A 25,444-nucleotide genomic window follows, 5' to 3' on the forward strand; every position below is an offset into this window, starting at 1 on the left:
TAAAAAAAAAAAAGGAAGTTTGGCCATGGCTAGAGCCCTGCCCTGCCCGGCCCGCCCCAGAGCCTCATCAAGAAGGCACCAGGGGGGCTGGGGATGTGGCTCAAGCGGTAGTGCGCTCGCCTGGCATGCGCTCGCCTGGCATGCGTGCGGCCCGGGTTCGATCCTCAGCACCACATACAAACAAAGATGTTGTATCCGCCGAAAACTAAAAAATAAATATTAAAAAAAAAATTATCTCTCTCCCCCTCTCTTTAAAAAAAAAAAAAAGAAGGCACCAGGCCAGAGCCAGCAAAGCTGATGGAAAACAGCAACACACAGAGATGGCAAGAGCCCAAGGACAAGCCAGGCAGCCAGTGGGGAGAGCCGCAGGGCAGTCGCTGGTGCAGGCCGTGCTCAACATCCACCGTGCCCACCCCCACCAGCTTGTTTCCTCAACTAGGAAACCAGAGCTAACAATGCCTACCTCAGAGATGGTAGCCGTGTTATGTCCACAGCCATGTGCATGTGAACCCACCTGGCAGTCCTGGCCACTCAGCAGACACCCCAGTGCCATGCTTCTCTCCAGCTGCCCAAGGCGCAGGGCCTCAGGCAGGCACTCAACCCACACAGCCCCTGATGCAAGATCTTCTGCTTGCAGATGAGGAAACAAAACAAGGGTAGAAACGTCCCGTGTGACAGAGTTGGCCAAGGAGCCTCACCTGCCTGGAGGGAAGCAGGGTTCTTGGTGGCCAGCCCTGCTGGGCTGCCACCAGGCACTAAGGAGCAGGCAGATCCACAGTGTCCCTGTGGCAGCATCTCCACACAAGGGCCAGACAGGGAACAGGACACTGTCAAGTTGGAACAAACTTTTATTGTGAATGCTGGTCTGGTCAGTCCAGGGCCACAGGGCAGTGGTAACTAGAAACAGCTAGGAGGGAGGAAAGGACAGGAGAGGGCTGGGGACAGGAAAGAGGCAAGGCTGAAGGACCTAGCCCACCGGGTGTCTGCCCTGGCTAGAAAAGACCCCTTGTCCCTCTCACCCTAAATGAAGGGCTACAGAACAGCTCAGTCCTGGCAGGACGGGGCCATGTCACTGTCTGGTCTGGGCAGCCTTACTTCCCAATGCTTCACAAGGGCTAAATGCTCTGTGCTGGGCCTGACAGTCCTTCTCACTGCCCCACATGCCCTCCCTGTGCCCTAACTGGGGTTCAAACCCTGGGGCTCAAGCCCTTCACTGCTGTGCTCCAGGAGCTGCTCTGCTGGGTAGACACGGCGGGACCGGGGAGTTCCAGTCCTAGTCCCACTCACAGCAATGCCTCCTTTCCCAACAACAGGAGGCGCTAGAAAATGGGATCCTGGGCAGGTCCAGACCCAGCCTTGTACCAGTGCCCAGAGGCCAAAGTCCAAGCAGGAGGTGGCTCGTGGGCAAGAGACCCTCCAGACCGGGCAGACTGGCACAAGCCAGGAATAGCCGGGCCAGCCCAGGCAAGCACAGGATTGTCTCCAAGGGGAAGCCACCAGGTCTTTGGATCCACGGCAAGGGCCAGAGTTAGGGGAGAGTCCTACAGTCCAGTCACCATTCCTTCCACACGTCACAGTTATGACTGAAGAGTTTTTGTCATTACCTGTTTGAGGGTTTAAGGGGAAAAAGAGGGACAGAAAAGGGAAGCCACTACTTTCTCCCTGTTAAAATCCCCAGGATTGAGGATGCCCTGCTCTGGCAATGGAAGACACCAAATCCCAGAAGCCCCTGCCCTGAGGTCAGTCTGGTGGAGAGACTGCCAGTGCCCAGAGGAGCAGTGAGCTGAGGCTGCGGTGGCTCCGTGAGCTCCTGCCATCCCCTAAAGGCTCTGAGGCTCTCACCAAGACAGACACGTGGATGGAGGGACAGATGGTTAGTCAGGCAGCCAGCTCCTGGAGACTGGTGGCCGGCCACGGAGGAGAAAAGGGGAGAGACTGACAGGGCCCTGGTGGGCCTCACTCCTGCAAAACACACACACGCACACACACACTCACACACACACACACAATCACTGAGAGAGAGATATAATAAAAAGAATAAAAACTAAGGGCCAGATGTACAAAAGACGCATGAGTGAGGAAGGAGGCAGGGAGGGGCAGGAGACGGTCAGTCCTCAGGAAGCCTGGCCGCCTTCCTCAGCTTATAAATTACAACCCCCTGGAAAACAGGGGTGGGCAGCGAGGAGGCTCTGGCTGGGGCCTGGGGTGGGCGGGTGGCGATCAGAGCTGCTGTGCCCAGCTGGTGAGCAGTGGCCAGAGAGTGAGAATCCCTGGGTGGTAGGAATGAACCAGGGAAGATTCAGCAGCCGCTGGCAGGAGTCACACAGGCCCCCTGGGACTTCACCTTGTGGCGCTGGCCCCCTCGTCGCCGACCCCCACTGCCGGGCTTGGGCTGAAAGAGAGAAGAAGAATTTGAGAAGCACTGGTCCCTCAGGAGCAGGGCAGCAGAGGGGCAGTGGGCAGGCCAGGGAGCCTAGCCCCAGCCTAGCCAGGAGTTTATGAGGTGACCATGCACAGGACCTCCTGTCTGTAAAATGGAGCTATTTAGAGAAACAGTCAAACATGAGTGGACATTTACCACTGCTGAGGTGGTGACAGGTGGACAGGGACAGAAAAGAAGGAATAAGAGAGGCTCAATGAGGAGCGGGGAGTGTGAAAGCATGGGGGGCACACAGACCCAGGAGAAGCCTCCTTTGCCGGTCAGAGGAGAAAGACACTAGAGAGGTGCACAAGGGTGCCCGTCCTGGTGGCACACACAGCTTCTGAAGAGGCAGCCACAAGCAGGTGCCAGCACCTGCTACACAGAACATCCAAGGCCACCTCCCTTCACTCTGGCAAGGGACAAAGGAGGACCTCTAAGGCAGCATTCCTCAAACTTGCTGGACTGCTGTACACACACATCACTCACACAAATAATATTCACTCTTACAATGAACCTAAACCCTGCCCTTGGTCCACTCTATTTCATTAAAATCAAATGCTAGTCAGGACCAATTAAATTGGCTTTCTGTGGGCCAGCCATGTCTCTCTGTTTGGAAAACAACTTTGATGTTACCCACGTGCCAGGAGCTGTGGAAGTGCTCCTCTCCATGCAAGGGCTCTCCTGTGGTCCCCCTCTACCCAATCAGCCACACCCTTTCCTGCCACCCTGCTCAAGGCCACAAGAGGCCCGCTCACCTGTGGCTGGAGACTGCTGGATGCGGCTGGCTGCCCCGTGGCTAGAGAGGAAGCCTCATCTCCAGGCAGGGCTGCCCCTACTGCCAGCCCACCAGATGGGCCCCCTTCTTCTCGTTTGGTCAGAGGTCCTTTTTTTGTTGACTGCATTTTAATCTGCTGGGGCTTGGAGTTCATTGGCGAGTTGTTGGTGGTCTGGAGGAGCTGTGAGAGACGTGGGAATGAGGGTGAGGCCAGAGCTGAAGGGCAGCATAGGTTTAGCAGCCTGCCCCGTGTCCCTGTCCCTGCTCCATTCTAAGGGACTTCTCATGCTTGGCTAGCTTGGCTGGTCCCAAATAAGGCAGATGATAGAAGGACCATGCCAGGAGGTGGAGTCGACAGATCTTCCCATCCTTATTCTACTATGGACTACTATGACCTCAGGACTGTCACGTCATCTCCTGCCTCTGTGCACCCAGAAAGCTCCCAGTCCAGCTGTCATTCCTGCAGAGAACTTCCTGAACCTCTCTGCCACCTAGTACTCAATCAGCTCCTTGGCTGGAATCTAGCCTGGTCAGTCTGCTCTAGGCCAAGTTTTAACTTCAAGCCTCCCAAAGAGGCCAAGTGGATTCCTTATCAGCTGGAAATATTTGTAGCCCATCAGAAATCGTAAAAGCTACCACCCTGACACAGAAGCTTCCCCTGTGGCCCAAGTTCAATCTCAAAAATAGCAGGGAAGAAGCCTACTAAGTCCCAGAGAGTACTACATGTATGCTGTAGTCTCTGCCAAACTCTCAGCCCCAGAGGCAAGCAGGCCTTTAAGGAAATGGAGGGCCTGAGGAAGGCCATTTGGGAGGAAGGGGTAGTCTGTGGCTGATTCCAAGATCTTGGATTTGTGGAGACCACTTCTTCCTCTGAATAAACAGGGGTCAAACTCCTCATCAAATGTCCATGGCCATGGGTAAGGTCTGCAGAGGGCAAAAGGTGGGCTCTGAGACACACGAACAGCTCCTGCCCCAAGGGACTGCACACCCATGTACCCTGAGCTGTTCAGCACTCATTCCAACAGGACTTGCTGCCCTCGTCCCTCAGGTATAGCCCCAACCAGGCCAAGAGATACTCTGCCCACTGCTGCCCACAGGAGAACATCATGCCCCAAGGCCAGCTCCTCTTCTCCTATGTCATCACCAAAGCCTAGGATGGGAAGCCAGGCACACCTCCTATGGGAGTGACCAGGGTTCTTAAAAGGATCCTGTGGGGGCTGGGGCTGTGAATCAGCTGTAGAGCGCTCATCTAGCGCGTGCGAGGCCCTGGGTTTGATCCTCAGCACCATATAAAAATAAATAAGTAAAAACAAAAGTATTGTGTCCAAAAAAAAAAAAAAAAGGATCTTGTGGTGCTCACGATCACTAAGCTGGAGTGGCAGGCCAGGTCTGCCTCAGGCATACCTTGGTGATGGTGCCCACGGCCTTGGTACGGCCTTCCCGGAACACCAGCCGCTGGTCTATGTGTAGGTACTCAGGAGTCTTAATGAAGCGGAAGTGGACAGTGGCCTTGTCCCCAGTGCGCAGGCAGTCCTTGTCCATGCTCAGAATGGTGGCTGTCTGCCTGATGCTCCCACAGTGCACTGCCAAGGGAGCCAGGAGGTCAGGACAGGTTGGAGGCACCCTGGGGCCTCCGGCCAGGGAGGCAGTAAGCGAAGGCATGAGACACACCTGAGCTCAGCATGCGGGGTGGGGCTGAGTCAAGGGCATCGGATGCCTGGAAGCTGAGTGCACCAGGGCAGGCTGGAGGCCAGCTCCGCCTCCCTCAGCCACACTCTTCTCACCTTCCCTGTGGTTAGACCACCTGCCCCCACCTAGGCAAGCTCCTGGGATTCTAGGACTGTGAGCACCTGGAGGGATGGGCCCTCGCTAGTGCCTCTGTGGTCCTAGCACCTCAGCAACACCATTGGGCACAGCAGCAGCACTCAGCAGTCATGCACTTAGGAAGGAACATAAGGTCCTCACAGACAGGTCTGGAAGCCCCAAAGTCCCCATGGAGGGGACTTCAGTGAGCCTCTGCAGGACCTGATAAGTGAGGTAGGTGGCTCAAAGGTAGGACTAAGGGAATGACTTCTTAGGACAGGATGGAAACCTGTTAGAGCTGGAATAATGGGGCCTGGGTCAGCAGAACACCCTTTGTGGGGAGCTGGAGTGGGGCCTCCTAGGCTGGCAGAGCATTAGACACCTACCCATGGCCTGGTAGCGTGGGCTAATCGTGGTAGGGTGATGAAGTACAAGAATCTCGGCCTCAAATTCCCAGGAGGCTTGGGGATTCAAGCGTGGGGAAACCATCACCATGCCTTTCCGGATGGATGAGCGCTTGATCTGAAAGAAAGGAAGAACCGCAGATCTCAGGGATGATGGGGTCTCGGGTTCTAGTCCCCAGTCTTAGAGAATCAGGAGTCTAAGTACAGAATCACTCACCCAGCCCTGCCCATCATCACCTTCTGGGGGGACAGCACAGGGCAGGCTTACTGCCATATGGGAAGCTAAGCATCGTTCTGTCAGGTCAAGAAAGGCTCCATGCAGGAGCTGGCATTTCAGTTAGCGGCCTGGGAGGAAGGCGAGGAGAAAGGGCAGGCGAGCACTTAGGTGAAAGGAAGAGAGTGAGCATGACTTGACCACTGGAGAGAAAAGGCAAAGGGCCAATCTTTCTGGTTAATTTGATTGGTGGGAAAAGTAGGTGACCCCAGAGCTGGCACGCACTCCAAATCCCAGGAGTCAGAACACCAAAGGGGAAGAGGTTCTGGCCTAGGGACGCTCCTGTCTGACTTCATCATTAGCTTGGGGTACCTGCTCAGGCACCAGGAGGACCAAGAGGCAGGCAGACCTGGGATCAAGTCCTGGTTCTGGATTTTACTGTTTTTGTGTCTTGGGCGGGCAAGTCATTGGGGTCTGAGCCTCAGTTTCTTCATCTATGAAAATAAGGTTGGTAATCCCCACCTTGCAGAGCAGACACAAGGACCAGAAATGGGAGGTAAGCACCTGGCTTATCTGTGACATAGCCTACGGGGAGATTTTGGAACTACCCACACTCACCTTCTTCAGTGCGAAGGAGGCTGTCTGGCCACCCCGCACCTCCTTGACAGGCATGCGCTTGCGATGAATTGACTTGACAGCAATGGAGAGGAAGTTGCCCAGGGGATCTGGGCCCAGCAACAGCGTGTCATTCAGCTTAATCAGACCCCTCAGTGTTGTCCCTGACACCACTGTCCCCACACCCTGCCAAGGAAAGACCCAGACTAGTGAGTTCATCCCCATCACAGAACCATTCCCTGATGCCCCTGGAGGAAATGCCCACCAGCCACCCTCCTGCCCAGTCCACCTGAGGCCGCTCACCGGAACGGAGTAAGTGTCATCAATCTGGAACTCAGCAGGCTCCTCCTCCCTGTAGCTGGTGCGAGGGGACAGGAGGTTGAGGAACATCTTCAGGAGATCCAGGTTCTCACCTGTGACGTTGGAGATCTGGAATATCGGGCACATCCTAAGTGGAGCGGGAGGAGAAGGAAGAAGGGACACGGAGCTCAGGTGGCAGCTCCTGCCTTGCCGACTAATGGCCACCTCTGCCTCATCCGCCTCCAGGGGCTCAACCCTTCTACCCTCAGTCTAGTAACTCCTAGCCACTGCTGCCCCAAGGCCTTTTCTGACTTATTTTGTCTCCGAAACCTATCCCCTCCTGCCCACTGCTGCCCCATGTTGGAACCTCACACCTGCCTCTTCTTCCTCCAGCATACGTGCTTGCTTAAAATCCCTAACCCTCATCAGGGGACACAGCCAAGCACCTTCTCCCAGCACTCACAGCCCTTCATGCTCAGGCTTGTTGCCACCTCTGCAGATTCACTTCACCCAGGATCCTATATTACAGCCAGACCATAGGACCTCCCCTTCTTCGAAAGCTGGCTGCTTCCTGGTCCCACAGATATGCTCACTCGGACCCTCCTTCCCGAGTTCCTGCCCTCTTATCAATTTACCAGACTCTTCACATCCTCCAGAGTTCATTTCAAATACCACTTCCTCCTTGAAACCCTTCCTGGACAGACACTCTTCAACTTCCCGAGGCTCTGAGAGAGCTTTTGGTGTCTGTCATTCATGATGACATCTGATTTCCCATCGTAGTCATCTAAATGGCTGCTATCTCCTATTCAGGGAAAATTAAGCTCCCTGAGATCATGAATTACATATTCCCCAAAGCTCCTGCAATAGTGTCTGCACAGACTAGAAAAAAACAAAATGAATGGAGTGGACCTAGGTTCCCTGAAATGTGCCCCCTCTACTGGCCAACTGGTGACACTGAAGACAGCACCAGGCTGGAAAAAAGGAAAAAACCCAGGCTGCTCAGGGTCCTTTATACAGACCAAGCCAGGAGACAGATGGCTCCCAAGAAGGCCCAAGGCTCTGGACTGAGTTAAACAAGTTCACTGTTACCAAGAAAGTATCCCCAACCAAGAAGCTGAATGCCTTGAGGATCACGCTCAACCATCTCTGAATCCTTTATGTCTGGATGAAGAGCCTGAGAACAAACATCTAATAAATAGGGTCTTGTTTTTTTGCCCCTGGGGATCAAATCCAAGGGGCCCCGTACCATTGAGCTATGTCCCCAGCCCTTTTTTTATTTTGAGACAGATTCTTACTAAGCTGCTTAAGACCCACCTACCTCAGCTTCCCGAATAGATGGGATTAAAGGCATGTGTACCACTGTGCCTGGCTCCAATAAATATTTATGGAATGAAAAGATACATTAAGGAGGAATTGCCAAAACCAATCTGTGATTAGAGAGCTTTTGAGAAACAGTATAAAAAAGAAAGCTGGGCATGGTGGGCAAGCGTAATCCCAACTCCTCAGGATGCTGAGGCAGGAGGCTAACAAATTCAAGGCTAGCCTGGGCAACTTAGTGAGAACCTGTCTCAAAATAATTTTTTTTAAAAAAGAGCTGGAACACTGGAGGCAGTGGCGTATGCCTGCAATCCCAGTGGCTCAAGAAGCTAAGATTGCAAGTTCAAAGCCAGCCTCAGCAAAAAGCGAGCCACTAGGCAACTCAGTGAGACCCTGTCTCTAAGTAAATTACAAAATAGGGCTGAGGATGTGGCTCAGTGGTCGAGTGCCCCTGAGTTCAGCCCCTGGTATCCCACATCAAAGGGGAGGGCTGGAGCTGTAATTCTAGAGACTTGGGAGGCTAAGGCAGGAGGATCACAAGTTTGAGGCCAGCTGTGGCAATCTGGTAAGATCCCATCTCAAATAAAAAATAAAAGGGGTAGGATATAGCTCAGAGGTAGAGTAACACTGGGTCTAATCCCCAGTATTGCAAAAATAAATAAATAATCAAAAAATAAGATACAAAACAATCATAAAAATGGTTGTATATCTATCATACACCAAGCCAGACCCAGAGCTAAGTGCCTTACATATACATCACTTCCAACACTCATAAGAGTTCTGTGGGGAAGCTAATATTGTTCCCATTTCACAGCTAAGAACAATGAAGTCTCAGCTGGGATTTCAACCTCATTGAGGCCAACATTTCAGAATCTGAGCCACACTGGCCATGGGAGCTATACAGCAACCTTCTGTTTCCTCCCATCTCTGAATAACAAGTGTCCATGAGACCTTACACCTGGACAGACTGCCATTTCAGGCCTGCTGCTCCCCATGGCCCTGCAGACACACACTCTCCACCCATTACCTCTCAGAGCTGAAGTTGGAGGCAGTAACAATCACGTCATCCTTGCTCTGCACCAGCACAGGGATCTTCCGGCAGCCTGGTGACTTCAGCAGGCGCTGCAATAGCTTCAGGGTTTCTTAAAGAGTAAAATGGAACAAAATTAAGGGATATACCCATCTCTTTGGCCAGGCTTCCAGGGCAGAAAGGTCCATCATTACTGATGCAAGGAGACAGACAGACAGATGAACCAGTGTTAAGTGCCACATGCCTGAAGATGCAAAAAGAAGGATCAAAACTTTGGGTGGGTACATTTTTACTTGTGTAGAAAGGGCACAGATGGAGTCTCTTCTAGACTGAGTCTAAAAACTGGCAGATTTCTCCAGTCTCTTAGAAGATCCACATTCCACAGACAAGTGATTCAGGAAACCCCAAGACAGACAATGTTCTCCCCAGAATGTTCTGCTTCCTGGAAAAAATCTCATCTGACCAAAGGATCTCCTGGTCATTCAGAATTCTGCAGAATCCATTATTAAGAGGCTTTCTAACAAGACAGAGTCTACTTATCTTTCTAAAATTTGTAAGTGAGGAAAAGGTGCACAGAGAACTCGTCCTGCAAACCTGGTTGGACACTTTGGTGGTAAAAAGCCACCAGGCCCTCTGTTCAGATTCCTCCATATATATTCAGCACTGATGGCAGAGCCCAATACCTGCTGCCAAGGGTTTTATGAAAAAAGGAGCCAGATTAGGGACCTTAAGAATTCTGGGGCTGGGGATTTAGCTTAGTTGGTAGAGTGCTGGCCTCGTGTGCAAAAGGCCATGGGTTCAATCCCCAGCACCACAAACACACACACACACACAAAGAATTCTGCAACTGGAACCAAAAGTGACAAAGAGCAGAGGAAAAATCTAGGCTGTGCTCAGATCAAGAGCTAAATAGAGGAGGAATAAGCAAAAGGTTCTGGGCTGATAGAAATTCAGGTTAAGGTCTGACAGAAGATTCTGGGCTGAAGTCCTGGTAGCAGAGGTACAGTTGGTGACAGTCTCCAGCAGAGAGGCTACCACCAGCTGGAGGAGACTTCACTTACCTTGTAGGATGTTGGCAGGACACATGTCAATCTTGGTGACTACCACAAAGACGGGTACATTGAGTGCCAATGCCAAGCCCAGATGCTCCTTGGTCATTCCCACAATGCCAGCATTGCTGCCCACCTGCCCCAACGCAGAAAGAAACTGTCAGGACAAGGGAGGCAGAAGATGCCCTGGGTGGGCACGGGGGCTCAAAGAAGGCTATCAGTGAAAGCTGGGCTGGGCACAGATCATTTCAACCCTGTTTCAGCACTGTGGGCAACCCAAACTTGAGACTTGTAAACACTTAAACAGAAAACTCTTGGAGGCTGGGGAAACAACTGTCTAGAGTCCTCAAATTGGATCTGGCTTAACATCTCCAGCCCTCTGTTTCCCCCATCTGCAACATAAAGAGGATAAACAACCTCCACTTTGGTAGATCACTTGAGCTTTAGATGCCTTAACATATAAAGGGTCCAGCACACAGCTGGCATGAACTAGGTGCTTGTGCAATGGCAGCTATTTCTATTCCTTCCAGTAACAATAAAACATTTTCCAAAATCACCATAAAAACTGGTTAGTTTAAATAAATTAGGCCATGTACAAAAGAAAGAAGAAACGTTTATCTTCTTTTTTAAAAATTTTTTTTAGTTGTAGTTGGACACGATACTATTTATTTATTTATTTATATGTGGTTCTGAGGACTGAACCCAGGGCCTCTCACACGCTAGGCAAGTGCTCTACAGCTGAGCCACAACCCCAGCCCACTTTTATCTTCTGATATGGGCTAATCCCCAAGATATGTTCCTAAGCAGGTAGATGAAAACAATGTGTATACAATATCCCACCATAAAAAGAGGTGAGCAGGATGGGGACTCTCAGTGGTATAGCACTTGCCTTGCAGATGCAAGGCCCTGGGCTTGATCCCCAGCATTGCAAAAGAAAAAGAGGCATTGCAGGCAGAGAGGCACATGTTACTCAAGAGGCTAAGGCAGGAAGATCTCAAGTTTGAAGCTAGCCTGGGCAACTTAGAGAGACCTGTCTCTAAAACTAAAAAGGGCTGGGGATATAGCTTGGTGGTACAACACCTGCCTAACACACACCAGGCCCTGAGTTTGATCCCTAGTACTGAGAAAAAATAGAGGTAAAGGAATTGGATCCATATTTGAAAAAAGCAGCTGTAAGGTAAGCCATTTGGGGAACATGTGAGGTAATATAAATACAAACAAGACTGGAGGCAACTGTGGGCAACCCAAACCTGAGACTTGTAAACACTTAAACAGAAAACTCTTGGAGTCTGGGAAAACAACTGTCTAGAGTCCTCAAATTGGATCTGGCTTAACATCTCCAGCCCTCTGTTTTTCTTGGTTACAGTAACAGTAGATTACCCATACTTTTATAAGCTATATGCTCAAGTATTTGGGGTAAAGAGTCACTGTCTTCAAGATACTTTCAAATGATTAATTCAAAAAAGGAAAAAAAAAATTACATGTACCCATATGTATCTATCACATTAATTATTATTGAATCTAAATGGTGGGTTTAAATATTCATTGTACTGCTCTTTCAACTTTGCTCAATGTTTGAAATTAGAGGGAGAGAATATATACATATTTGCTGATATAAATATAAAGTGTCTCTGGCAAGTTCACAAAAGAACTAGAAACACTGGTTGCTTCTGGTAGGAAAGTGGAGAGAGGAGGAAGAGACTCCTCCCATCCCCTCACAGCCTCACACATACTGGGCAAGCACTCTGCCACTGAGCTGCACCTCCAACCTGGAGACTTGTCACCATAAGCATTTTGGTGCCCTTAACTTTTGTACCACATGAACGTATTACTCACTGAAACAAAATTAGGAGAGCAGCTGCCATGATGTGTCTGCTTGGTGCTTTGCACACTCCCAGGTGTCCTCTCTACCAGGCCTTGGTAAAATACCCCTACTTGAGGGGACGTCGCCACCCACTGCTGCACAGGGCCTGACTGTTCCTTTCCCCTTTATCAGGACACTTCCAAGTCTTCTTCCTGATTGTCCCATCCCCTTTGCAATCCAACTCAGACTTTGTTCTTCTCAAGCTGGATTAGGAAGTATTCTATCACTCTATTATTGATATATTTTAAGTGTTTTTCTTTCCCCTTAGAAACCATTGCCATTGAACCGTTATGAAGTATTTCACTGTTCTCTATAGAAGTTTTAATATTTGAAACATGGCCTAAAAGCCAGACATGAACATTCCATCTGGGGTGAAAATAATTCCATCCACTGTCTTTCTGTAGCTTAGTTAGAAAAGCTTATTTTTATTTTATGAAGAATTAAAAGAGGAAGTTGAAGTTTCCAAACAAAGAAATGATGAGGGCTGGGGATACAGCTCAGGGGTGGAATGTTTGCCTCACCTCTGCAAAGCCCTGCATTTAATCCTTAGCACCACAAAAGAGGAGGAGGAAATGATAAGGAGAAGGAAATGCTAATTACCTGATTTCATGGGTACACATTTTACACATGTATTGAAATACCATACTACGCCGGGCATGGTGGTGTACGCCTATAATCCCAGCAGCTCAGGAGGCTGAGACCGAGAATCACAAGTTCAAAGCCAGCCTCAGCAACAGCGAGGTACTAAGCAACTCAGTGAGTCCCTGTCTCTAAATAAAAATAGGGCTGGGAATGTGGCTCAGTGATCAAGTATGCCTGAGTTCAATCCCTGATACCTGGGCCCCCTATAAAAAGAAACACCACACTACTATACCTCCATAAATTTGTACAATTATTACATGGTCATCAAAAATTTTAAAAAGAGGGGCTAGGGGGTTGGGGATGTGGCTTAAGCGGTAGCGCGCTCGCCTGGCATGCGTGCAGCCCGGGTTCGATCCTCAGCACCACATACAAACAAAGATGTTGTGTCCACAGAAAACTAAGTATTAAAATCCTCTCTCTCTCTCTCTCTCAAAAAAAAAAAAAAGGGGGGGGGGCTAGGGTTGTGGCTCAGTGGTAAAGCACTTGCCTAGCATGTGTGAGGCACTGGGTTCGATTCTCAGCACCACATATAAATAAATAAAGGTCTATCAATAACTGATAGAATTTTTTTTTTAAGAGAGAGAATTTTTTAATATTTATTTTTTTTTAGTTTTTGGTGGACACAACATCTTTATTTTTATGTGGTGCTGAGGATCAAACCCAGCGCCCCCTGCATGCCAGGCAAGCGTGCTACCGCTTGAGCCACCTCCCCAGCCCCTAATAGAATATATATATTTTTTAAAAAGCTATTTTTAAAAAATTTTTAAACAAAAACAAAAATGTGGGTTTTTTTGTGGTGCTAGACATCAAACCCAGGGTCTTGCACTTACTTCTGAGTAACATCCCAGTCCTAGTAATTTGTGTGTGTGTGTGTGTGTGTGTGTGTGTGTGTGTGTGTGTGTAGGCATTGAACCTAGGGGTGCTCTATACCCCAAGCCCTTTCTATTTTTTGAGTCAAGGTCTTGCTAAGTGGCCCCGCTGGCCTTGAGAATTTGCAATCCTCCCTCAAACTCTTGTGTAGCTGGGATTACAGGCATTCACCACCATGCCTGGCTCCAGTGCTTATTCTAAACTGGTTTTTATCCACGCCTTAATAGCAGCTGCCTCAAATATGCTCTATGGATCTTCCACTGGGATCTCTTCCTCTAGCAGCTTTTCTTACCCAGTCAAGAGAGTTGGTGATGGTCCTTTGCAATGTTCAAAGAAATGAGAGATGAAATCACGTTGAAATCCCAAGAACCTCAGGCACAGAGCCGACTAGTGTTCACACAACATGCTCCACCTCTCTACTCCTCTCCAGTTTGTGGAGTTGGCCTGAGAACCTGTGTTTGTGGGGCAACTTGAGCAAGCTTGCCAGGAGCAGATGCTTGTGTTTACCACACTTATTAACACACACAGCTGAGGAACCGGGAATGGGGAAGGACTCTGGAAGGACTTGCCAAAGGGAATCTTGCTCGCTCGTGTGCTCACACGCATTCCTCCCACTCCCTCTGTGAAGACCAAAACTATGCACAGGTTGCAGTCCTCAGCACCTCCACCCCATCCAGGGAGGAAGCTCACGGGACATACACACAGCACGGTGATGAGATCCAACTCAGGGCCCTCTGCTCCCTCTCCTTTTTAGTGAATCTACATAATGAGTTGCTCAAAAATCACTCATGCCACACTAAGCTCTCTGGGAGCCCAGGATAGCCTGTCACTGGGCGGCGAGCACAGTGTCAGGCACACACTCCTCCCTTCTAGGCCCTCCTGGCTGCTGCTCTGCCTCCTCATGTGAGGCACTACCCTCTACCCTGCCTAAGCCTCCCCTCTCTGAGGGAGCCACCCGGAACACCTACTCAAAGTATCCCATGCTCTGAAGAAAACATTACTGAAGGCAATCAAGAAAGCTCAGGAAACCCCTATGCCTCTCTAAAAAATAAGAGACATCAAATGACACCATTTCTTAACCAAGAAGACCCCTCCTGATCTAACATAGAGGAGATCAAGGTCCACCCCTTGAGAAGACTATAGAGCTTGCCAAACATACCAACCTTACCCAGCATCAGAGCCCCAAATCAACAGGCCTTCTAAACTCTTGCACATGACCCCCAGCACCCCAGAAGCACAACACACTTACCATGAGCATGCAGAAGTCAGGCAAGTGGCCAGTCATGCCAAACACAGTGGTCTTCAGGTACTTCTCATGGCCAGCCAAGTCAATGAACGTGATCACCTTAGTGGATTTCTCACAGATCTTTGTCCACTCCAGGCTGCCACCGTGGCTGTCAGGTTTGTTCACTACATTGCCTTCACTGTCAAAACCCAGAATGTCATTGCCCACACTGCTGGTGCGACCAGATTCAATCTCATGTTTGTGGCGGAAAAGCTTCTGGCGGGCAAAGCCACGGCCATTGTCCAGTTCCCCATGTGTCAGGACCCCCAGAAGTGTGCTTTTGCCGGCATCCACGTTGCCCACAACTGCTACCCTGTGTACACAAACCCACACAGCATGTGAGAATCAGTGAAGAGAAAACTCAGAGCCCAGAAACTTGATCCCTGAGCCCAGACTTGCCCCATGCCCCTTGGGCTCAGAGCTTTTCCTGTTCCTGGATAGGCATGAGCTATATTCAGGGAGTAGAAAGTTATTCAGAAGGTCCTGGGCTCCCTCAACAGTGATTTCCCCAAACTTCTACCACTGGGAAGAGCCCCAGAGCTACCAGAGGCACAAAATGCTCTCCCTGCAACTTGGGCTTCTAGCATCTCAGACTGACTGAGCAGCTACAGGAGGCATGGCTGGGCCCCACCCACTCTCCCCACATGGAAATATTTAGGGATGGGAAGTACAGAAATCAGGTAGAGCTCTCATGACCCTGGGCATTCTTTCCTTGCCTCAGGAAAGGACAGGAGGGAATGGGCAGAGCCAACACATCAAGTGTCACAGGCTCCATCACTGTTCTCTGCAAAGTCCTAGCCCCCAAGGTCTTGCAGGGTGGACCTCTGCACTGTATTGAGGCCTCCTCACCTGACCTCCAGGAAGTCATTGTCTCCTACTCGTTTTCGGACCAGATAATCACGCACACGGCCACCAGCTTCCTGACGCTCCCGCAGGAGGATGACATCAGCTTCTATTTGTTCCGCCATGCTCTTCACGGTGGCGTAGGAGGCCTCCATGTCAGCTTCACTCAGCCCATACTCAGACCCATCTGGAGACAAGAGCCCAGACATCAGCAGGAGAGGGAGTCCTGACCAAGCAGCCTGCTAACCAGCTAGCCAGTCTAGCACACCTAACAAAGGCCCCGCCAGACACTGGGAAGACACGTACCCTACCCCAGAGAAAACTCAGGCACACAAAGAGTTAAGGTTTGACAGTGCCCAGGGCTCTCCCACCAAGCAGAGCAGTAGGTAACTCATTCAAGACAATCACTGAGACTCTCCTAGGATTTATGCCAAGCCTCCTGCTGGGTGCTGGGAATACATGTGCCCTTAGTGAGCTCACAGGCCTGCAGGAGAAACAGACAGGAAATTAATTAATGGCGATATACTTCAGTGCTGTGCAGAAGAGCTGGACAGAGAGAAGTCAAGCCCCGCCTAGGAAGCAGAGGGCAGCTCTGCAGGTGCCAACCCCAAGCTGGGTCTCCAAGGCTGGGAAATGAGCCCACACAGAAAAGAGGAAGGATGTTCTACCAGAGGAGCAAAGCATGGAGCATGGTATGTCATGGCACACTCAGGGACCAGGAAGTTGCTACATGTTAGGGAACAGGTCAGGGACACAGGATGGCAGAACACATGAGAGGAAGAAGCTGATACACCAGACGTCCACAAAATAACTTTTGTACCAGATCACAGGGAATCTGGGGGTCAGGCAGGGGAGTAACATGATCAGATCAAGGTAGGTTAGAAGATCTCCTGGGCAGCAAGTGAGGGTCCAGAAAGGGGAGCATAGTAAGGAAGAAATTCTAACAATCAAGGCAAGTGATGAGGACAGGAAGATGGGGAAATGGGAGAGATTTGGGGATCGCTGTAGATATAAATTTTTAACTGAGCAAAATGTGTGGCAAACAGCTGGAACAGACAGGGGAGGGGGAGGAAGGGAGGCAGATAGCAGGGATAGGCCAATCAACCACTTGTCACTGAGCACCTATGTGACAACAGCTGTAGTTGGTTTTAATTCCCACCATCACTGCCTCAGTTGGTCAGGAGGGAGGGCAGAGCCAACACATCAAGTGTTGCATGGCTGAGAACCCTCCAGTAGGGCAGCTTCTCTTTCACCACTGAAAAAAACCCTTGCTGCACCAAGCATGTTCCTGTCTCCTTCCCTCCTCCACCCTGTGCCCTTATCCCCTACAAACTAGCTTCTGACCCCTAAACTAAGAAAAGGAAAATCACCCGTTTCCCTTACCTTGTCCATCTCCTGAGCTACCATCTCCCGTTCTTCCTTTGACCACCAAACAGCTCAAAATAGTAGTCAACCCTTGCTGACTGTCCCCACTTCCTCTGAATCAACCCTTCCTGAAGAACTGCAGTTTTCAAATGTCTTCAATGGCTTTCCAGCTCTTCAATACCCCATGCCCTTCTCTTGACACCTAGAGCACTCACTGCCTGTCCTTCTGGAAGGATGTCCCTCTTTCCCTGCCTGCCAATCCCCTGACCTCTCTTCTTGTCCACCCTACCCTTTCTCCCCTGCTCCCGTCCCCTGAATGTCAGTCTTTTCTCACTCTATGGCTTCGGTCATCGCTTTGAAACACTCATTTCTAGCACTGCTGCTTCCCTGAGCTCCATACTGCATTTCCAATGGTCTGGAAGATAACTCCTAGAAGTCTGAAGTCCAAACTCAAGCTCCAGCTACCCTCCTCTTTTATTTATTTATTTATTTATTTGCAGGACTGAGGCTTCAACCCGGGATGGCCTACCACTGAACTACATCCACAGCTCTTTCATTTTGAGGATAGGGTCTCACTAAATTGCCCAGCTTGGCTTGCAATCTTCTTGCATTAGCCTCCCAAGATTACAGGCATATGCCACTCACTATGCCTGGCAAATATCATATTTTATTATCTATTTATTTAATATTTTTAGTTTTAGATGGACACAATATCTTTATTTTAATGTGGTGCTGAGAATTGAACCAGGTGTCTCATACATGCTAGGCCAGTGCTCTATTACTGGCTACAACCCCAGCCCAAATATCACACTTTAAAAAACAATAATAAAATAATCAGCATTCATAAAGCTCGGGGTCTTCACTATAGACCCAGGAAGTAAGTATTTTTGCTCCTTTTTTTTGCTACTGGGATTGAACCCAAGAATGTTTTAACCAGTAAACTACACTGCCAGTCCTTTTTAAATTTTTGTAAATTTTGAGACATGGTCTCACTAAGTTGCTAAGTGGCTGAGGCTGTCCTTGAGCTTGTGATCCTCCTGCCTCAGCCTCCCGAGTTGCTGGGATTATAAGCTGTAACATCACCCCCACCCCATCACCCACCCCTGCTTTCCCTGTTCTAATGATTAAAATACCATCCTTCCAGTCAGCCAAGTTTAACACTCATCGGTCCAGGCCAATTGATCCAAGTTCTTTATCTTGCCTTTCATCCTCTGCTTACCCTTTGGCTAATCCACTGCCACCAGCCTGATTCCAGCCCTTATTTTACCCAAATCACCACAATAAACTCCAACTGATCTTACCAAATTGGGACTCTATTTCTTCCGTCCATCCTGCATAGACCCACACATTTATGCTAAATAAACCACAGCTCTGAGATTGTCACTTCCAGATTAAAATCTCTGGCTTTCCAGATCCAGCAGCATTTCATCCTAATTCCCTAAGAGCCTCCCCAACTTATTTTATACCCCCTCCTCTGTCTACCCTGCAAGCTCTGTCCCAGTGCAAGTGGCCCAGTCACCAGTTCTCATGGGTTCCCGTGTGTCCAGCTCTATGTCTTTGCTCGTGGATTTTCTTTCCCAGACAGTTAAATCAGTACACCTCCTTCTGCAAGATTTGAACCAGTCTGCTCAGAGGCCCCACAAACAGCTGTCTTCTCTATAGCATTTGCCGTGTACTACCCTGTGCAGTGCTGTCTTAAGACACACCTTCCCCTCCCCATGCATCTTAAGGATGGGGATCACATCTCAACCATTCTCTGATGCCCCACAAGTGGTATTCATTTTACATTTTACAAACATTTGTCAAGTCTTCAAATGTCTGTAAAATGTAAAACGAATAAACCAAGAGAGCATAGCTCTGACAAAGAGTTTCTAAATGCATGGGCAAGTGAGCCCAGAACCCCTTCTGGGTTAGAGAAGGGCTTGGAGCAAGCATTACTAAGGGGAGGCTGCTGAACTCTGCCATTCTCACTGGACTCCAATTCTATCCAGCTTTCCCTGCCTCCATATAATTAATAGTAGTGCTTTCAGGTCCTGCTTTATACCAGGAACCACCACCAATGTCACCTTGTCCATCAGGGCTTTCAGTAGGTCACATTACTCCTCTCCAGCATGCATCACATTCCCCGCCCTGGAGTTGAGACAAAGGCCAAGGAGAAAAGTCACAGAGGACCAATTACTAAAGGCCACTTACTCAGCCATGCCCAACCCTAATCAGATTTCTGTCCTGCCAGCTTATTGACCTTTCCTATAAGCATTCTTCTGCTCAATGTGCTGCAGTGCTTTCCAGACTTTTGGGAGAGTAACCTCTACGGCATGGCATTCAAGAATCCTCAGGACTGGGCCCTGCCTACCTGTGTGGCCTCCCCTCCTGACCTCACACCATCCACTCCGACCTCACTGGATTATTTCTGGTCCACTGAACAGTGGTCTCTGGTGCCTCCAGGCCTCAGGGCATGTGGTGCCTTTGCCCACTTGTCACTCTTCCCTTTACCTGGACAATTCCTGCTCATTCTCAAGGGGCAGCTCCTCTGTGTGGCCTTTCCAGACTCCCCACGAACACCTACAACACGTCTATATCCCTTGTACTCTCAATACAGCACAAGGCTCTTTTGTCAGACTTAGTATCTGATAAGCAAATAAATTTTTTTTGTTTGTTTCTTGCAATGCCAATCGAACCTAGGGCCTTGCACAAGCTAGAAAAGTTCTCTACCACTGAGCTACAAGCCCTGCTCCACAAAGTTGTTTTTGAAAGAAATCTCATAGTCAATCAATAGCACAGGATCTTGAAAATATTACTACTGCAACTACTAATAATTATTCTCATTTAATCCTCACTATTTCACCACATGATAGGTTTTATTATTATTCATATTTTAAGAGAAGGAAAATTATTATTCATATTTTAAGAGAACCCAGACTCGATTAGAAATTTTTTCTTTCTTTTCTTTTCTTTTTTTTTTTTGGCGGGTATGTTCTGGATTGAACCCAGGGGAATCTCTACCACTGAGCCACATCCCCAGCCCTATTTTGTATTTTATTTAGAGACAGGGTCTCACTGAGTTACTTAGCAGCTCGTCATTGGTAATGCTGGCTTTGAACTCATGATTCTCCTGTCTCAGCCTCCCAAGCCATTGGGATTACAGGTGTATGCCACCCCACCTAGCCCTTTTTAAATTGTGCCACAAGGTCTTGCTAAATTGCCAAGGCTGGCCTTGAACTTACAATTCTGTGCCTTAGCCTCCTGAGTGGTTAGGATTACAGGCGTCACCCACGCCCAGCTTCATTAGAATTTTTTAATGTTTAATCTATCCATACAAAATTTCTTGGAGGTTGGGTAGGGAAGGTGTCATTACCCCCACTTAACAGAGGAAGGATGTGATAAACAGGTGAAGCACCTAGAACACCCAGGAAGAAATGATGAAGCCGACCGACGCCTGGAGGCCATGCATCTGGCTTAGTCCTCTGATGTTCAACTTGTTTAACTAGTTCTAACTCCTTCTGCCTCTAAAGAATTCCAGCAGGAAGGAGTCACTATGAATCTAATAGCATCCAACTGATCGATGCAAGGATGATGCTCGGGCTGATGATTGTTTGACATCTTCTCACACTTTGCCATGGGAGGGTTACTTAGTTGTGAACTGTCAAGGTCTGGTGAAATTCAGAGTCCACATTAAAGGACAAGAGGAAAGAGGGGGTCTTAAGAATCTAGGTCTTTGAAGACCAATCCCAACACTTGTCAAATTGACCTTTGTGTGGTTTCTGAAATTCCATAAGCATGAAGTGATCTTTGAGTAGTTCATCTTACTGAAGCAGGTCAGATGTGTATCTGACAAGCTTTCAAAAGGCTATCAATGATTTCTTAGTCACCAAGTTAAATGGCCTTTTCTGAACCTGGCATGATCAGCTGCCTACGTAGAATTAGACAATGCTGTCCAACTCCCTCCATCTCTTGATATGCATCCTGTTGGTTGCCTATCTTTCTGACCATGCCTCCTTTCAGGTGATAAGACCCACAACTGGGGAGGTGGCAGTAAAAAATGGAAAGGAAAGAAGAGATAGGAGAGACGTTTCAAAATAAGGCACAGCAGTATTTGGAGATCAAATTTTTCTTTTAGTCACTCTTGTAGCATTTCAGAACACTTCTTTATACCAAAGGTATTTGTGTACGTACCATCTTTGCTCCTTGGGGCAGGAACAAGATTTTTGGTTTTTTTTCTCTACAGTTCTGGGGATCAAGCCCAGGTACTTGCACAAGCTAAGCAAGCACTCTAGCACTGAGCTACATCCCCAACCCGGGGAACAGATTTTAAGTATCCAAAAGAGTTTTGTAACAGTATCAAGCCTTAGAAGATATTTGATAGATATGTCAAATAGTTAAAGAATGATTTTGAGATCTCAATCTGAAACTCAGACTATAAAAAAATTATCACCTGCCTTTACAAAGCCTACATTGAGTCAAGGGAACTGTTCCCTTAATAATGTATCCAGGCCCATTCTGGGCATCCTGCAGATAACAGAGACAAGTGCTGGTACAGTTTGAATTCATAATCCTCAACAACAGCAGCTGTCATTTCAGGAAAGATGTCATAGTGAAGATGAAGGTAAGTAGGCCTTGTATTGAGGGTATAAACTGGGAGTGACCAGGAAAATAAAAACCCACAATACAATCTGGAATTCTGTAATGGGGGCTGACTTCCTCTAGAACAGAGACCTCGTTTCAATGAATAAGCAGGTTGAAGGACAATAACCAGAATGAATTAAGTAAGACAAGCTTACTGTCTGACAGGATCTAGTGGGGAGAGAAGGGACCTCTGTTATTATAGCTATCGAAATGAATGGTCAGTGTTCTAGGCCAAGGCAGGGAATACTGGGCATTTCCTCACTGACATCAAGAAGAATCACAGAGGTTCTCAGCTTAGCAGGAAATGGATAGCAATGGGATCCACAAACAGGGTTTGGAGGGGGAAGATCTGATGCTGCCCCGGACAGGCTTAATTCTAGACTTAACCATGACTTGCTCCACTACCTTAGACCAGAAGTTTCCTTGCTTTGTGTTTCATTCTCTCTTATGCAAGTGGGAGTACTGAGGTACAAAGGAAGCATCTGTAGAACGCTTGGAAAGGGAATCTTTAGAGCCAAGTACGATGTGACCACTAAAGTGGGAATTGCCCTCCTAACAGTTTTGCAGCTACTAAAGCATCAATGCAACCAAGACACATGAGCAGTTAACAAAGAGGGAAAATGTGCTCTAAATAATTGTTGAAAATAAATGAAAGGAAAACTGCTCACCTGATCCCTGCCCAATGACATATATGGTCTCTCCGCATCCCTCGTCCATCCTCTCCCACATCTGCCGAAGTAGGCTGTCATACTGCTCTGATGTAGGGCTCACTAGAACCAGCTAGAAGAGAAACCAACAGCCTTAGGACCACACTTGCTAGAGAGCACCACAACCAAAGCCAATAGACAAACAGCCTAACCAAAGACCCTGACTGAACCCCACAGTATCCTAATTGAAAATATCTACACACTCCCCACATGCCCTGTCTCCTCGGATAGCATTATATGACCCAGAAGATGTACTACAATGACTCTGAGCCACAGCTTGGAACCATCAGAAACTGTACAGAGGGCATGGCACCCGCCTCCTGCTGCTCCCCAGGAGTGGCAGGACCCAACCAACTGAGAGTTGGGTCCCTTAATAATGTATCCAGGCCCATCCTGGATACAATGCTCTACACCTAGATGCCAGCCTCCTACCTGTAGTTTGCATCTGGAAATCAAGGACAGAGATCTCATACTGCCATGCCCTCCACCCAGAGGCTAATGACTCCCAAAATGGCAAAATAATTCTGTCCACCTTGTCGTATCTTAGATATCTTGATTATTTGGGAAACAACAGTGAAAATTGCTTACAATACTCATTTTCATCAACAGAACACCCCCACCACTAAGGTGAGTATCAGCACCACCACTGTGCAAATTTCTGTCAGTAACATTAAAGTATCAACTCTTATTTGGGGAGGCCATTCATCGATAGACATGTCAGACTTCATTCTGAAACCATTCCTGTGTGACCTTGGACAAAGAATTTAACCTCTCTGAATCTCAGTTTTTTCAATCTGTAAAATAGAAATAATACTACCTTGTATCTTAAGACCATTGTAAAGACCAAATATAATAACATGTAAAGCATCTAGTATACAGCTCAATAAATGGTCATAACAAAGTTTTCTCCACTTGGTCATTTCTAAAAAAAAAAAACTTGCAGGAAACTCAGCCACCACTGTTCACTAATTGTTTCTCCCTTTGTAAACTCTTAGAGCCTTAAATCTTCATAGTCAACTGTAGTAATGAAATAGATGTCTAGTGTCATCTTTTCAGGACTCAAATCTATTCAACCCAACCCTTTTCTCCTCCACATTGTGTTTTTTTCTTTTCAATATCATCAATATTTACATACATATAGCTTTTCAACTTCAAAATCATGAGACTTTCCCCAGCTACTTCAGTAATGAAGTGACACTTCCCTAACCATGAACTTTAAATAAGCTGGTCAGGAAATAAGGTAATATCTTCTTGGCAACTTCCTACTGTGTTTTCAGGTTTCTTCAGCACCTTGACTGTCTAATGACACCCAACTTGTCCAGTTTTGAGTCAGGTGCCTATCTTACAACTTCCTGAGTTGACTCATCAGAGGTTGTAATTGTAACCTGAATGGTACCTGGGTCACACTGCCCCATACATTCTCTCTATCTCTCCCAGAGCTTGGCCACCCTCATTATGGCATTAGAGATACCATAGGGGACTACTGTAACAAACAAAAACTAGCTGGTTTCCAAGTGCTCAACTGAGACTAGAAGAAGGAGGAGCAGTTGAAAAATTGCTTCTTTGGGCTGAAGGGAAAGTTCTCTCTAGTTTAGGGCCAAGTTTCAAGCACTTCTGCCACTGTATGCCAAATGTTTGCCAAAGTCACAAACATTTTCAAAGATTGATAAAAATCTCTACTGTAACTATCCTACAACCGGTAGGAAGTGTGTTGGTGTTCTATCTTCCATCAGCTCCTATTTAAGCTGCACAGGGAATTATGGGACACAGTCACTGAGTCTCTAGTATGGATCCAACACTATACTAGACATCTTAACATACATTTTAAATTTTTGCAATGTATCTGTACTTTCTTAAGATGAGGTAGCCAACTCTCCCAAGGTCACAGGGCCTTTCCAATGGCAGAGCAGGAAAGGGAAGCCAGCCCCGTTTGATTCCCAAGTTGGCATTCTTTTAGCGATGCTAAGCACCTTAAAAACAACAGTCACATCTAACACTTTATTTTCCACAATGCTAAGCAGATGGTGAGCCCTTAATTCCTGCCTATCTTCTCAACAACTCAGAAAACACTATTTAAAAAGCCCTCCATTATTCCACTCATACAAGATGAGGATCCACTCCCAGATGGCGAGATTCTGGGTCATGCCCATCTTTCCATTTTGTTTCGGGTGGACTAAAGTGGACATTCCTCTCCCTGCCTGAGCGGCTACTTTCAGTTTCCTCTACCGAGACCAGGAAAGGAGCGAGACCAGGAAGGGAGCGGGGGCCACCCCTGCCTCCCCTCGGGCTACCTGTCTGCGCACCTCGCCCGAGCCACCTGGACCCTCAGCGTCCCGGACGTTCCGGGGAGGGGGCCACCCTGGGTTCGGGGGTCCCCTCACAGGTACGAGAAGAGGGGTTGGCGGCGCCGCGCGGGGACCCGCGTCGCGCAGAGCGCTTCAGGCGTCGGAGCATCGGGGCACCGCGTTCCACGTGGCGGAGCCGGGGGTTGCGATCTCGGCGGGAGCCCCGAGCGCGGGAGGCCAGGTCCGCGCAGCCGGGGAACCGAGGTGGCTTCCAGGGACCGGGAATGGCCCCGGCCCGCGCACGTCCCGGGGACCGGCAGGTGGCGAGCTCCGGCCCCTCCCCGCGTCCCTGCCGCCCCGCGACTGGACGGCCGGCTGCCCGTCGTCGCCTCGGAGACGGCTCGGCCCTCCAGGGTCCCCTCAGCGCCCGCCGCCGTCGCCCGGGCCTACCTTGCTGGTGAGGTCCAGCTCCGGCTCACCGTTGAGCGCCTCGCCGTCCTCGCTGCAGTCCGACTCGAAGCCGCCGTGGAGGCGGGCGGCGGCCGCCGCGGCCCTGGCCGCCCCCGGGGAGCTGGGCTCGGGGGCAAACATAGAGGCCGGCACCGGCGAGTCCATCGGGGAGCGACTCCGCTCCGCCGCCATCTTTAATAACTTAGGCTAATTCGCAGCCGGCTGCCCTCCCTCCCCGGCTTATTTGACTAATCTATGCGTGGCCCCGCCCCCACCTCATCGGAATAATTTATGCGAAGCCTCTCCCGCCGCGCAGAGAGTGACACGTATCTCTAGCTAAGACACAATCGACCAGGCCTCGCAGCCACCAATCGCTGCAGCCCTTTCAAGTACCTAATGAATAATTAATGAGACCAAAACCCCAACAACAAATGTCTGGGACGTCAGGCGCCCGGGAGGGAACAGCACCGTGTCCACACTACCTGCCTGGAGCCTTCCCGCCAACAGAGGCAGTACAGGGTATGACTGATTCGGCAGCCAACCAATGAGGAGAGAAATTCAAAGAGCATTTCCCGCGCACC

General features: G+C 48.9%; 1 protein-coding gene across 3 annotated transcripts; it reads right to left on the reverse strand.

Annotated features, from left to right (window-relative positions):
- Nucleotides 1-830: 830 nt before the first annotated feature.
- Gtpbp1 (GTP binding protein 1) lies at nt 831-25,078 on the reverse strand. 3 transcript variants are annotated; one of them, XM_027930642.2, is made up of 12 exons: nt 24,864-25,077; nt 22,090-22,201; nt 15,440-15,620; nt 14,555-14,903; nt 9,942-10,065; nt 8,878-8,992; nt 6,537-6,681; nt 6,237-6,419; nt 5,387-5,522; nt 4,602-4,780; nt 3,178-3,378; nt 831-2,392 (listed from the first exon to the last, which is right to left on the reverse strand). In XM_027930642.2, exons 1-12 carry the CDS (start codon nt 25,053-25,055, stop codon nt 2,300-2,302), a joined length of 2,010 nt encoding a protein of 669 aa, XP_027786443.1. In that variant the 5' UTR covers nt 25,056-25,077; the 3' UTR covers nt 831-2,299. The 3 variants fall into 3 exon arrangements, with proteins under 3 accessions (XP_027786443.1, XP_071465572.1, XP_071465571.1); XM_071609471.1 differs by lacking the exon at nt 22,090-22,201 and having other exon boundaries at nt 24,864-24,927; XM_071609470.1 differs by lacking the exons at nt 831-2,392; nt 3,178-3,378 and adding an exon at nt 3,385-4,121 and having other exon boundaries at nt 24,864-25,078.
- Nucleotides 25,079-25,444: the final 366 nt, after the last annotated feature.

Source organism: Marmota flaviventris, chromosome 3, assembly GCF_047511675.1.
Source record: "Marmota flaviventris isolate mMarFla1 chromosome 3, mMarFla1.hap1, whole genome shotgun sequence".
NCBI lineage: Eukaryota > Metazoa > Chordata > Mammalia > Rodentia > Sciuridae > Marmota > Marmota flaviventris.

Excerpts from the sequence above, each read along its gene's own strand:
- Gtpbp1 (XM_027930642.2), bottom strand. The coding sequence starts at position 25,055 with ATGGCGGCGGAGCGGAGTCGCTCCCCGATGGACTCGCCGGTGCCGGCC. Across the intron at positions 6,682-8,877 it reads TCCAACTTCAGCTCTGAGAG|GATGTGCCCGATATTCCAGA; the intron begins GTAATGGGTGGA and ends CGCTCCACTTAG. Across the intron at positions 3,379-4,601 it reads CCGTGGGCACCATCACCAAG|CTCCTCCAGACCACCAACAA; the intron begins GTATGCCTGAGG and ends CGTCTCTCACAG.